This window comes from Theobroma cacao, chromosome 9 (assembly GCF_053813885.1).
Source record: "Theobroma cacao isolate CCN51 chromosome 9, ASM5381388v1, whole genome shotgun sequence".
Classification (NCBI taxonomy): domain Eukaryota; kingdom Viridiplantae; phylum Streptophyta; class Magnoliopsida; order Malvales; family Malvaceae; genus Theobroma; species Theobroma cacao.
In genome coordinates, this window is record NC_142647.1 from 9,185,703 (window position 1) to 9,199,848 (window position 14,146).

The 14,146-nt window shown below is 31.6% G+C and overlaps 1 protein-coding gene and 1 long non-coding RNA gene across 2 annotated transcripts; both read right to left on the bottom strand.

Annotated features, from left to right (window-relative positions):
- Positions 1-68: 68 nt before the first annotated feature.
- LOC18589010 (cuscuta receptor 1-like) lies at positions 69-11,336 on the bottom strand. Its single transcript, XM_088809418.1, is given in 13 exon segments — positions 69-1,192; positions 1,265-1,410; positions 1,558-2,174; positions 2,176-2,272; positions 3,864-4,071; positions 4,160-4,312; positions 5,561-5,635; positions 5,806-5,955; positions 8,992-9,127; positions 9,266-9,342; positions 10,457-10,615; positions 10,794-11,130; positions 11,271-11,336. Coding segments are annotated over 13 exon segments (3,330 nt in total). The 3' UTR covers positions 69-83.
- A 429-nt stretch (positions 11,337-11,765) lies between these two features.
- LOC148760686 (uncharacterized) lies at positions 11,766-13,551 on the bottom strand. The gene is made up of 3 exons (XR_016028263.1): positions 13,450-13,551; positions 12,718-12,797; positions 11,766-11,881 (listed from the first exon to the last, which is right to left on the bottom strand). It is a non-coding gene; the product is annotated as an uncharacterized LOC148760686 (long non-coding RNA).
- Between the last annotated feature and the right edge of the window lie 595 nt (positions 13,552-14,146).

Below are 14,146 nucleotides of genomic sequence, written 5' to 3' on the forward strand. Positions count from 1 at the left end.
ATTATTTCAAGTGCCAAATAGGATACTTAAGTAAAAAAAAAAAACTACATTTTATTAAGAAGGACGAATATAGTTTGGCTACATTACATGTTACCACAACCAAATAGTTTGGGAAGATTGCCCACAACAAAATAGAAGCAAGAGTTGATGCATTTTTCTACAAGATAGAACCATGCTCCTCTCCGGTAAGGATTGATGAATAAAACCACAGCAATACTCAATAAAACAGTTATGTAAGACAGAGTGAAAGTCACGTAAAAGGATGTGACGTCAATTAAACCAACATCTTCTCCATCTTCAGTTGAGTTTGATGATACTTCAATTATTGAACACTTTTTAGGCAGTGGTTCTCCACAAAGAAAAGGATTTCCCCAATAGCTGTTCTCGTCAAAATCACTTGCAAACTGATTTGTCCTTGGAGGTGGTTTTCCAGATAAATTGTTGTATGACACATTGAAAGAAGCCAAGAAAGATAAATCAACCAATTGAAGAGGGATACTCCCACTCAAATTGTTATAAGAAAGATCTAAACTCTCAATGTTTCTGAGATTAGAAAACGATGGTGGGATTGGTTCTATCAAATTGTTATAAGATAAATTTAAGATAATAATTTTATGAAAATTTTTCATTTCGTGAGAAATTTTACCCGTCATCTTATTATAGAAAAGATCGATTCCACACAAGTATGTTAAGATTCTTCCCTTGTAAGAGTAGGATATGGTTTTTGTTGTTAATTGTATGGGTTCTTCAGTGGGAAATGATATGTGAGAAATATGTGAAGTATCCATACCCTCATCATATCGAAAATCATATTCATGAACGTAACCTTTAATTTCCTCATGTGGGGTAACGTTCGGGCAATGAGGGATACGACCAGAAAGATTATTATGGGAAAGGGCAATCACACTTAATTTGTCCAACTGACAAAGCTGAATTGGGATCTCACCTTCAAGATTATTGTAGCTCAAGACAAGATAACTCAAGCTAGAAAGCTTGCCAAAGCAATTTGGGATATTGCCAGTTAAATGGTTATTGCTGAGATCCATCGTCTCCAGGTTAGAGCTCTTGCAAAGTTTGTCTGGTATTGGTCCTCGAAGTCTGTTTTTAGACAAATGAACATGGTTTATCCATGGTAGGCCGAAGCAAGATGGTAGTGTGCCAGATATACTGTTCATTGAAAGGTCCAAAACTCCTGGCATGTTAAGTTGACAAAACTCCACTGGCATAGGACCTTCAAGATGATTATTGGCCATGATTAGTTCTTTCAAATTTGACAGATTCCTCATCCACCCTGGGATTTCACCAGAAAGATAGTTATGACTGACGTCGATTGTTGACAAGGTTGAGCAATTGGACAAGCTATTTGGGATCATTATTCCAGTGAAGTGATTACCATCCAATCTTAGATACCTCAATTTAGTTAGCTTGAAATTTGCAGAGAATATTTGGCCCTCCAAGCTGTTGTTTGATAAAATCAAGACTTTTAAGAAGGAGCAACTCAAGGAAAGAGACTCAGGTATTACGCCGGTCAAACTGTTGTTGGATAAGTCCAATTCTTCCAAAAACTTCATGTCACCAATTGAAGAGGGAATGCTACCCTTAAAAGAATTTCTTGAAACGTATAGAAATTGCAACTGTGGCAGATATGCTCCAATTTCTACTGGAATGTGGCCCTCAAAGATATTTTTGGAGATATCCAAGTAGTTTAACTTCATGGATGCATGAAATGGCAATCGAAAATGCCCCGATAGAGAGTTATTGCTAAGTTCAAGTCTTCTTAGTTCTGTATTGTTTTCCAACAACCAGCTTGGAAAATCTCCCGTTAGTTTAATGTGAGAGAGACGAACATGTTGCAACTCATTTTGATAGTGGAGAAAGTTCGGAAATGGTCCGACATCTCCACAACAAGACAAACTGACTCCATTCAATTGAAATCGTGGGGCCAAGAATTTTTGTTCTGTTTTCGCTAATATATTATTGGTGCCTCCATAAAAATACTTGAGTTTTGAATGGTTGAAAAGGGGTTTTAATGAGATTGGGATTTGGAATTGATTGTTAGAAAGATATATGTATTCGAGGGATGTCAGAGTTTGAAGTGGAGACGTAACTAGATTATCAGAAAGTTGATTGAAAGACAAATCTAAATGTCTAAGGAATGTGAGGTTTGAGAAACAATCGGGGCAATGTACCCCTTAAATTATAATCTAGAATATGGAGCTCTTCAAGACGCTTCAATTCACAAATACCCGTGAAAGTACATAATATACAAAAGCTTTAGTTTAAATTTCTAATGAAAATTAGAAAGAACAGAAGAAGTTAAGAGAATCGATCTAATTACCCTTAAATAGAAAAGGTGTCACTAATTAAGTCCACAATTATATCTCTCTGTCCCTATCTATATCTGTTTATATGGAAGTTTGCACTTAAAAAATATTAAACAATATATAATTATATTCATGGTCTCTAAAATTTGACTTATATATTATTTTGGTTTTTTTATTTAAAAAATAATTATTAATTTTTATACTTTCAACGTTTGTAGGAAACTATTTTTTATAAATATTTTTGTTAAATTGTGTTATTAGACGAAACGTTTGAGATTTGAGGTAAATGTGTAACAATTGATGTATATGAAAAAGTTGAATTGTGCAGATTTTATTTTATTTTTCTTTACGCCTTGTCGAATCGCCTGGGCCAATATGGCTTTAGTCGTCATCACGACGGCATTTGAGCCAAATCGAATCCTTTACGGACGTCGATCAGCCCTTGGCCCGGAGAGGGAGGGAAAGAGGGAGAAGAAGAGAAAAGAAAGACAAAAAGTAATAAAAAGAAAAGAGAGAAAAAATTTATAGAATAAAAAAAGAAAATATTTATTAAGCACCTTTTTTCTTTCAGATATATTTTATAAAATATTATAATTTAAAATAAATAATTTTTATACTTTTCTATTTTTTATAATATTTTTTCACTTATAGCTTTTTTATTATAATATGAATTTTAGGAATTTAAATTAAATAATTTTTTTTTTTAAAAAAAGTTAATTTACATGTGAACCGGCACGTGCACGTGACAGTCACACGTTGCCAACGAACACTAAATACGAAACTTAACCAAATAATTGATACAAGCGTAAGGATCCATAAATTACTTTTTAAACTATAAATACAAAAATGAGATGCTCCTCAAACTTGAGAGATCATAGGTGTAATTTACTCTAAAATTAAATAACTTAAATACTCTTATAAAATTTTAAATTCACTAATTTTATCATTAAATTTAAATTTTATTTTTAATTAGTTTATTAAATTTAAATTTAATTTAAACATGTAATGAAAAACCTAATTCCCTCTATTATGAAATCTCAAGCATAAAAAAACTTGTCTCAATGACAAGAAGGAGGTCCTAGAAACTCGATCACAAATATCGAGCTTAATTAATATATGCATGTATAGATCATTTTCGATTTTAGCTCAATTCAAGTCATGTTAGGTTTTGAGTCAATTTAAATTTGAATTATCAAAAATATCGAGTTATTTCAAATTTTGAATCACTTTAAATTAAGTTTTTTTTTTTGAAAAAGACACTCTAAATCAAATTAAGTCAAATATTGGATCATTCAACTTGGGGCTCATTTAAAGTTCATGAAAATTCAAGCTTTGAGTTAAATTATTTTACTAAATTATGTTTTAATTATGTGTAATTTAGGGTAGATTATAAGTCAGGGTGCTTGGTGGAGTTAAATATTTCCAGCTTTAAATCAATAAGTATATAGATGATAACGAAAAAGAGGATGGTTGCAAGTATAGGCTAAGGGAAGAGGCATTGAATTTGAAATACAAAACTATGCGGGCAATGTTTAGTGCTTGGAAGTTGAAAGATGAAAATTACCCCCAATATTATGTGGGCTGTCACTGGTCCAACCTCTAATATTAGGTGGGCTGTCACTGGTCCAACCTCCAGCCAAAGACAACAGTTTAAGAGAAGTCAATTCTCCGACGCGTTGAAGAAAGTTGTTTTGCAGAACAGAGTAATCCATGAATAACTCTTCCAAGTTGGTCAAATTACGCAGCTCTGCGTCAACAAAAACAACAAATTAAATATTTCAAACCAGAGTTTACACCATTTGAGAGCAGCATTATAAATAATCACCGATACTTGCCTTGAATAGTCTCTGTTCCGTTAAATTTATTAAATTCAAGGTGAAGAGTCTTCAGTAACGGGAAGCAGCCCAATGACCGCAGTAAGACGCTGCTGTTAGTGGCATTAACTCCGCTTAAATAAACAAGTTTGAGATTCTTTAAGCCTCTTGCACCTGTGAATAGGACAATATGGATGTAAACATTCTCCAAAGCTATTAGATACAAAATTTTTCATTAAATGTGAATTTTATCTAATTTTATATTAATTTGTTTAGTTATATGTTATTTTGTTAATTGATCTGTATATTTAGTTTATTTCATATTGATTTCTTTTATAAAATCTAATATTTGATCATAATTATAGTTCTTGTTCATACCTATAACTTCAAATATATATATCATACAACCTCACTAAAACACCCGTCACACTCTATTAGACATTTGTGATATATTGATATTTTAACCTATGAACCAATTATTTTTCATTATCTTTATTTTTAATATTTAACAAATTAATGAATAAAATTTAAGGTCCTTAGGCAAAGTTTTAAAATTGCTTCATTAAAATTTTTTAATTGAAAGTTAAAATTGAAAATAGAATTTGATTGATTAATAGATCTATTCAAATAGATTTGACTTAAACAAAAGAAGTTCTATAATAAAAAAAACTATAGCATTCTAATATTTGTGATATATATTAACATTGACTAATATATAATGTTTCCAAATTTTAAAAACATATTAAGGACAATTCAATCATTGTAATTTTTCTTCTCGAAGCAATAAGATACTTTACACGATTTTTATTTCTTTGTGTTTTTATTTTAAATATTTTAATTTCATGTCAATTTTTTGAATGACTTAAGATGCAAGAATAATATCAATTAATTATATACAGAGTTAATTAATTAAGTACTTTATGATCTCATTAGAAGAATTTTTAAACTTGGAGATACTAATAAACTAGATTTTGGCACACTCATTGTGTGGGTCTGAAAAGAAAGAAAACTATTGAAAAAGAAAACAAAAAGTAATTAAGTGATGAAAGATAATTTTGTTTCAGATGCATGCAAATTGAAAGGGGGTTTTTTTCATTAAAAAGTAGAAAGACATAAATAACCTTATAAGTAATTGCTAGAAGTATCCATGTGTTGGACTAGGCCGAGCCCACACTACTTTTATATTTTTAAATATTATTTTAGAATTAAAATTAAATAAATATGTATTTCTTATTAATATAATAATTTAACTGGATCAAGCTCGAGTCTAAAATTTCATGCTCAAACTCCAAGTCGAAATAGACCGAATTTATAAATATAAACAAGTAGCTTAACCTTTGGACACCTCTAGTAATAGGATTATATATGATACTTCAAGATTTTAATCTTCAAGACTAATTAAACTTTTATTTCAGCAAGTACCTTGGGATATGACCACTGCGTTCACCTCATTCTCACCCATGTGTAGTTCCTCTAACTTGCTCAAAGCATCCCGTTCTAAGGAGAGTTACAAATGCAAATAATTAAATTAAATCATATAAATTGTAGACACTAAAAATTATAACAAAAATCATAAACAAAAAATGAATTAAAAAAATAAAAATAATAAAAATTAAAAAAAATGAACAAGGGTGGAGAGAGGTACGATTGGCAAGGTACGGACGCACCCTGCCAGGCACCTCCCTCACCCTGCCAGACGCAAAAAATTCTCGTTTGGCAGGGTAGTGGAGCGTGCCTCCCCAGTGCCCAGGAACCGAGTATAAAGGGGAGGGGGCATTGTAGCAATCGGGGAAAATCGGGAACAAAAAACCAACAACCTGCAAGCCAAAAAACAAGCAACCAGAGACCCAAAAAAATCCTAGTCTAGCAACCACAACAACCCACAGATTCTCAATAAAAAAAATACAGAAAAATAAAAAAAATACAATGAGAAAGGAGAGTTGATAGCTCGTTTTAAGGGAGTCATTTCGTCGTCGCCGGTGATGGCGATTTTGCTTTCCCAAGCTTGGGTGCAAGGAAGCCGACGCTGGCAAGAGAGAGAGAGAGAGGGATAGAGGTTCGATCGACGATTGCTTTTGGGGAAGATCTAGAAATTTTAAGTTACCGGTTGAAGAGGAGAAAGTTGAGGGCTTAGCCGGCGCCGGATCTGGTGCTGGGAGTTGCCGTCGTACAACCCAAAAAAAGGAGAGAGAAACTCGATCAGCGGAAGAGCCAAGAGAGGAAGGCGCCGAAAAAGGGAGAGTCGCTTGTTAGGGAGCAACACCGACGGTCGTCGAGTAAGAAGGCTAAGAGAGAGTCGGTCGGTGCCGGAGAGAGAGAAGGGGAGACAGATCCGGCCATCTATGTCCTTGCGTCGACGACGGCAAGAAGCTCCCCTAGCCACCGGCGGGTAGTAAAGGGAGAGAGAGGTGAAACATTTTAGAGAGAAGGGAAAGCATTTGGCCAGCTAGAGAGAGAAAATAAGAACGGAAAATAAGAGAAGAGAGAAAAAAAGGGTTTATATACTAAAGCTTAGAGCCTAAACGGCGTCGTTTGAGAGAAACTGGTGCACCAAAATGGTGCGTTTGGAGGGGGCAGCTAGTGGGCCAACAAAGCAGGCTTGAGGGCGATCTTTCCTTGGACTGGTCTTCTTAGGTCACTGCTTGAGCCCAAATCAGGTAAAGGCTTTATTTTTCTTGTAGATCTGTTATGACTTAGATTGATCCATTTTATTTGTTCTAAATTATTTTAATATAACATTTTAAATTTTTTAGATGACAGTTTAAATTTAGGAAATTAATATAAATAGAAGAATATAGAAATAATAGAGCATGAAAAAAAATAAAAAAAATATTTTAGAAAATGTTTAGTTATACAAAGAGCTTATGTTTAGGAAAATATTTGTTACAAATATATAATAAAATTATAAGAAATAATAATAAAAAAATAATGATAATAAAATCAAAAAAGGGAAAAAATAGTAATAAAATATCAAGATGTTGACTACAAGTAAACATTGCCGATGATGGGATAATTGGTTGGGATATGAGAAGTCGCAATCCCAGGCCGATATTCCCTAGGTTTGGAATCCGAATCAAGGCTCCACCAGTACGATGGGAGAGCCTCGATTTCAAGATTTCGAAATTCTTAATAAATAAAGAGTTTGACTATACAAAAAAAAAATTACTTGATTAAAATAATAAATAAATAATAAATGATAAAAAATAATAATAATTCAAACATATAATAAATAATTAATTTGTGAAAATACAATATACATGACATTAAATAAATAAAAATAATAAAAAATAATAAAAAAACAACTAATGTAAAATTAAGCATTGAATATTAAGTGGCATAAACTATAAAAAATGTAAAAATAAAATAAAAAAATAAAAAAATAAAAAAATAATAAATATATATATAAAATAAGATCTTAGGCATTAGGTTTGAATAAAAGATTGCTTATGAAAAAATATAATAATAAAAATATAAAAATATATAAAATAAAAATAGTATAATAAAAAAAATATATAAAATTTTTGTTCACTAAAATAACACAGAATTATAAACAATTTGTCTATTATAAATGAAAAACATAAGAACTTAGAACAAAAAATGTAAAGTATACAAAAATAATAATAAGAAATAAGAATAGAAAATATGATAACAAAAAATATAATAAAATAAAAATAATAATAAGAAATAAGAATAGAAAATATGATAACAAAAAATATAATAAAATAAAAATAATAATAAATTAATAATAACTAAAAAATATAGATAATTGCATTGGCATAGCATACATATATTGCATCATACATATCATTGCATATAAATATTTCTATTTTCGAGTTTAAGCCCCGATGATGGGATCTTCCAAGGATCTTGCGAAGGCGAGTATTTCTCGAAAAGTTTCCTAGGTGAAAAGTTATCCCCGGATCCCACCAGTATGATGGGAGGGCTCGAGAGACATCTTTAATAAAAGGTTTTTTCCCGAATTAGGTTCATTATGCACGAAAACATTATTTTTAAAGAAAAATGTACGATAACTCCGATGATGGGAATTATTCGTCAAATTTGCGAAGACGAATTTCTCGGATAATTCCCTAGGTGAGAGAATACCTCGAGTCCCACTAGTATGATGGGCGGATTCGAGAAAATATCCTCGATAAAAAGTTATTCGTCCGGTATTTTTTTCACACCATGCATCTTGCCTCGTATTTGCATTCCATTTTAGGTCAAATAGGAGATAAAAATAAGTGAACAATAACTAAGGAAATATAGCTAATTTAAAAATTAAAGCCTAATAGGATAATCTAAGAATGATATCGTTCATGGAACAGGCGTCTCGGGGATGCTAATCTTTCCCCGGACGTAACCGTACTCCCGAACCTAGATCTAAAAAATCGTAGGCCAGTTTAAAGTTCTTTTCGGTGGGTTTAAAATTAATTTAAGTTTTTATCGATTAGAATCGAGTCAATAGGTTGCCAATCGCACCTAGTAAAAAAGATTGGTGATGACTCTTAGTTTAATTTTTTAGTGAATTTTCACATTCGTGTCTGGCGGTCGGGTTCCCGGACCCGCACGTTACGACACAAATACATACACAAGATGTATTTAAAATATATACAAGATAAAACATAATTTTATACATTATTAATGAAGGTCTTATACTTTATGAGCAGAGTTAAAAATTAATATATGTATTTATAAAAATTAATGAATAAATTAATTATTAAATAAATATATGACAATCATTTAACGAATTTAAAAACTCCATTATTGATGCTAAGATAATTATTCTACATATTTTTACTAAATTACTTTAGACAAAAAACTATCACAATATATTAATATTGTTTTTTTTTTACATTTAATTACTATGGATCCTTTGAAGTTGTTGCTTTGTATATCAAGCTGCTTCAGATTTGGGAAGGCCCCAAGGGATGAAAATATGCTATTGTTGAGATGATTATTACTCAGATCAAGCACTTCAAGATTGATCAAGTCCAATAGTCTTTTACTTTCTGTACAAGATGTACATGATTATTTCACTTCCAATCAAAGTTTATGTAAATTTACATGTAAACATCCAAAACTCTCTCTTTACTATATCAATAATTGAGTAATTTATGTTTGAAGTATGCCTCCAAAAGATCCAAAACTCTCAATGTCATTGCCCCATAACGACAACTCCTCCAAGTTTATCAGCTTGTTCAATTCTGTTGAAACCCAATAAAATATATAAGGGAGAATTTCAAAGCCTTAGTATGAGATGTTGAGGCCTATGATGAAATTGAATCCTTGGCAAATGAGAACAAAAATTGAAGAAAGTTAAGGAAAAGCCTACCATGCGTATGAATGGTTCCTTTTAATCCACAAAGACTCCAAACTTTTAAGTTTTTAACTATGAAAGAGGCCCAATGTAGGATATAGGATGTTGTTCTGTTTTTTTTTTTTTTTTAATGAAAAATAGTAAACTTTCATTAATTTGACAATAAAATATCTTCAAGAAGGGTGTCTAACCAAATTCTTTCTTCAAACTAATCACTGCACAATCTAGCTATCTTATGAGGTAAGGAATTATCTTGACGAATTGTACATGGAAAAAGAAACATGCATGACACTTGTTTTTTTTTTTTTGAATGGCAAAACATGAGTGACACATTAAAAGCCAAATTTCACATATCATTGATGATCACTTAATATATATTATATGTAAATATATGGAGAGAAAGAGAGAGAGAAATGGTCCAATAGGCTTGTTCGTAAATAAAAACAAATAAGAAAAAAGAACAAATATAATTTAAAATTTTAATTAAAAAACAATATGTGTGTGCAAAAATTCAATCGATTGTTTAATTTATTGATAAGCTCTATTAATATATTGCTCAAGAAAAAAATTAAGCTTTGTCACTTTAATGATTTTGATTTCAATTAAAAATTTAATAAAATTTTAATTAATATATATGGCATGATCTGTGAGATATTTCATAGATAAAAGCTCAGTCAAAGGTAACAAGCTACTGTTATTCAATTATCACTGAGGTATGATAACATGAAACTTAAAAGGATCGTTATTTTTAACAATTGAGTGATCCAAATGTTATTTTCAAAGTTGGATAATCAAAATAGAAAATTTCAAAAACTTAATTGATCAAGAAGAAATTTATTCTAAATATATAAACTTTCAAAATTTGATAGAAATTTTTATAAAATACAAAAATTTAATAGAAATTTGTAGTGAAATTCATAAATTTCATAAATATATATCAAATTGATTATACATGAATGTATGAGGTAAAATTGAAAATAAACAATATATATTAACTTTACCGTCTGTATAGATAAATTTCGTGAGGTTGTTGAATGATAAGTCTAAAGACTTGAGAGATGAGAACTCAATTAAAGATGATAAAATGCTATTGTTGAACTGATTGTCACTTAAGAAAAGATGCTCCAGTTTATCCAACTTCCCCCATAGCTTTTCAAAACCTACAAGGCATATTTTTTTTAAACACATAGGAGTTAATTAGTGGTTTAATTTGTCAAAAAAGAGATCATATTTAGAATTTTAAGAGAGCAGGAAAACGCATTGAAACAAGTTTATATTTTCACACGCGAAATTAGGAATCAATAAATTAAGTGGCAGTGAATGGATGGATGATATGACCTTCGTTGTCAAGGCAACCAGCTATTTGGTGCTCGCTCAGATCAAGACTCTTCAATTCCTCGAAGGGAAGAAACAGAGAGGCGTTGAGATACCACGGCTGCCTGAGGTTTTCACTATCTTGTGCTACATCAGAGTACTCTTTCCAAAGGTAGAGTCGTATCACTCGGCCAGAAATTGCGTCGCACTCAACCCTTTCCCACCGACAACAGTGTGAACTCTCTTTTCCTTCCACATCCACCCAGTTGTGTAGAGCGTTATGATAATTGAAGAAAGGCTTGAGTTGCAAAGAGACCAATTTTTTCTTGTTCCCAACACCCTTCACCCAACGGCCACCCTCCTAATAGGAACACTAGTACAAAAACTACCATAGCCGCCCCCATCTGATCAAATTCTCAATATGCTCAGGTCGCTTGATATATTTTGTAGCTCTATGCATTTGGGAGCAACACGCCCTTGGGCTTTATAGAAGGAACCAACCAGGTCAAGACCCGAAACTCTCATCGAGCCCGTGACAACCGTTTCGACGTCCTGATAAGCACTCATTACCCCGAATGCCGATCGAAACCCCGTAAGGCTTAGCATCAACTTTCGCATCTTCCCGGTGAGCGACAGTTATTAAATCTCGTATTTTAAGAAATCATAAGTTGTTTCCAACTCAAAACAATAAAATATTATTTTCTAGTTCACATGGGCATTTTCGTCATTTTTTTTTTAAATTTCGAAATCCGTAAAAATGTAATATGTAAGTGGAAACACATATTTCATGATTTAAATTAAATTTTGAAGTCTAAAACATTCGTTTAAAGTAAAATTATAGCTATTTGAATATAATAAAAATATTAAATAAAATATTATATTTTCTTAAAACACAATATTTTCAAAGTCTTCCTAAAATAACTTTTGTAGCGTAAAAGTAAAATAAATTTATTCATATAGTAATAAAGATAATTAAAGTATGAAATTTCGTTTACAGTGACATGTGGGCCCCCAACTAACCAAGAAGGTGTAGAGCTACGAACCTTACTTCCTATGATGCAATTCCACGATTAATTCTCGTCTTAATCAACTATCAACAAACTGTCCTGAGCCTGAAAAATAGATAGGAAGTGGGGTGAGATTAAATAATCTCAGTGAGTAAACAATTACCATCAAAAGCATCTAAAGCCGAGTAGATGGAGACAATATAAAAACGTTATATCTCAATAATGTTCATAACACAAATTTCGTTTCAATCTATACCAAACAATTTATTTTCATCAAAATTTCCTGACTTATGAATTTCTTAAACTTGGCCCATGCCAGAATCATTCTCGTAGATACCTTCGTCAAGGTATCCCACTAAGACCGCCAAGGTTGTTCAATGACCCATACCCATAAACATGTTTTCACATCTAACACACAGCCGTTCCTTGGCGTTGGCTGAGTCTCACTCTCACGTGGTGGCCCGAACGTGAGGTGCACTCAAATCATACCTCAGGAGATACTTCACCCAACATCTCCCCTCGGAGGTAAATATATAATTGAGTTCCAGTGCCCCTCTCATAGGCAGTCCACGGAAACCCCTACCACTGCAGTGACCGTTTAATATACCACCAGACCCATAAAAATTCCAGTAGCATAATATGGCGAATAAAATGTAATTCAGTCTACCGAAACCAATCCCAAAAATTTAGCCATCATGCTCTCATAATGTCATAAGCCCCAATTTCAATAACATATAAAATCATAAATTTCAACACAGTCTCTATATACTCATTTTTTTCAAAACAATATTTGATTTCAAAACCAATATAAATCTCATTTTTATTAAAAAAATATTTTAATTAGAAAACATAATATTTTATAATTTAAGCTCACCATTCAATAAAAGCATCAAACAAGTATAATAACTCTAAATATTTAAGACGATAAGTTGTCCACTCACAGTTCTAGGAGTCGATGTACTCCTAATCCCAGTCTTCAAGCACAATTTCTGTACTTTTACTAGTGTAATTTGCTCACCACCTATCCACAATGTACAATACATAATTCACCACATCAATGCTTGACCATTATAAAATCAATTCAAGCTCGGTATATATGCATGATATGACATGCAACTTATCCGACTACCGCTTAAATGCGGTGCTGACCTAATTCGACCTATTACCCGATTAAATTACTAACGCGTCCAATTTAATCTCAAATTAATTTTTTTCAGTTTCTATACCTCAATTGCACCCAAATTGACTTAATGTTCCTCAATGTGGTGCAAATTATCAGTCCCGGTAGTAAATTACGAAAATACCCATAATGGGTAAAAATTCGTATTTTTGCTCCGAAAATTCCAATTATTTTTCTAGACTCATAATTCATCATTATTCATCATAATTCCTCAAATAAACATCAAGATCATCAGCCAATATTCCCCTTAGAAAATTCGGCCAATAATGGTAATGGAGGAAAATAAATTCTTTTCTTGTTGTTTTGTTCCTAAATATGCTAAACTAACTTAAAACACTAACATAACTTAAAATCAAATTAATCTAATACGTTTCTCTCTCCTAACCCAGTTTTTCAGAATTGAATTCATCCTCAAATCACATGATTCAACCATGAAAAATGATGGGAAATGCATGGAAATGATAAATCTTAAGCTAAGCTTGAAAAATCATACCTTTAAACACTTGATTCCTTGAAAAATCACATTTTTTCTTTGAATTTTCTCACTCTAGGGTTTGTTCTTATTTCTCTCTCTCTCCTGCTGATTTTGGCTGACCATCCCAATGAAGAATTCTAGAATTTTCAAGCCTTTTAATAGGCTTAATAAAATATTATAATTTTATTTACCTTTTAAATATTTTATTATTTAATTTTTTTCTAGCCATCTTTTTTACTTTCTTTTTCTACCACTCAATCCTCTTCACTTATCCATGTCTTCCATGAAATTTCTAGACTTTTCCAAAGTTTTGGTGGAGTAAATTTTTAAAAATTACACTTTTACCCCTGTAAAGTGAAAAATTACATTTTTACCCCAAAAACTGAAAAATTGCCCATAGACATATTTTTTATCCCTTATACTCATACCATTCTCTAATTTTTCAAATGTGATCTAAATTCTCTCAAAATCTCAAATTTTGTTCGTGATTGGAAAAATTACGATTTTAGCCCTACACTCTAGAAATCACCGAAATTAAACTTTTTCACTTCTAAACCTCAAATCATACTCCAATAAGTCAAATGGACCAAAAAATATTTTCTAAAAATTCCCATTTTATCCTCAAGTGGCAAATGACCATTTTACCCCTAGATAGTGAAAATTTCGGTTTGACTCTAAATTGATCCTCGAACTCCGAATTACCATTTTGAGTCAT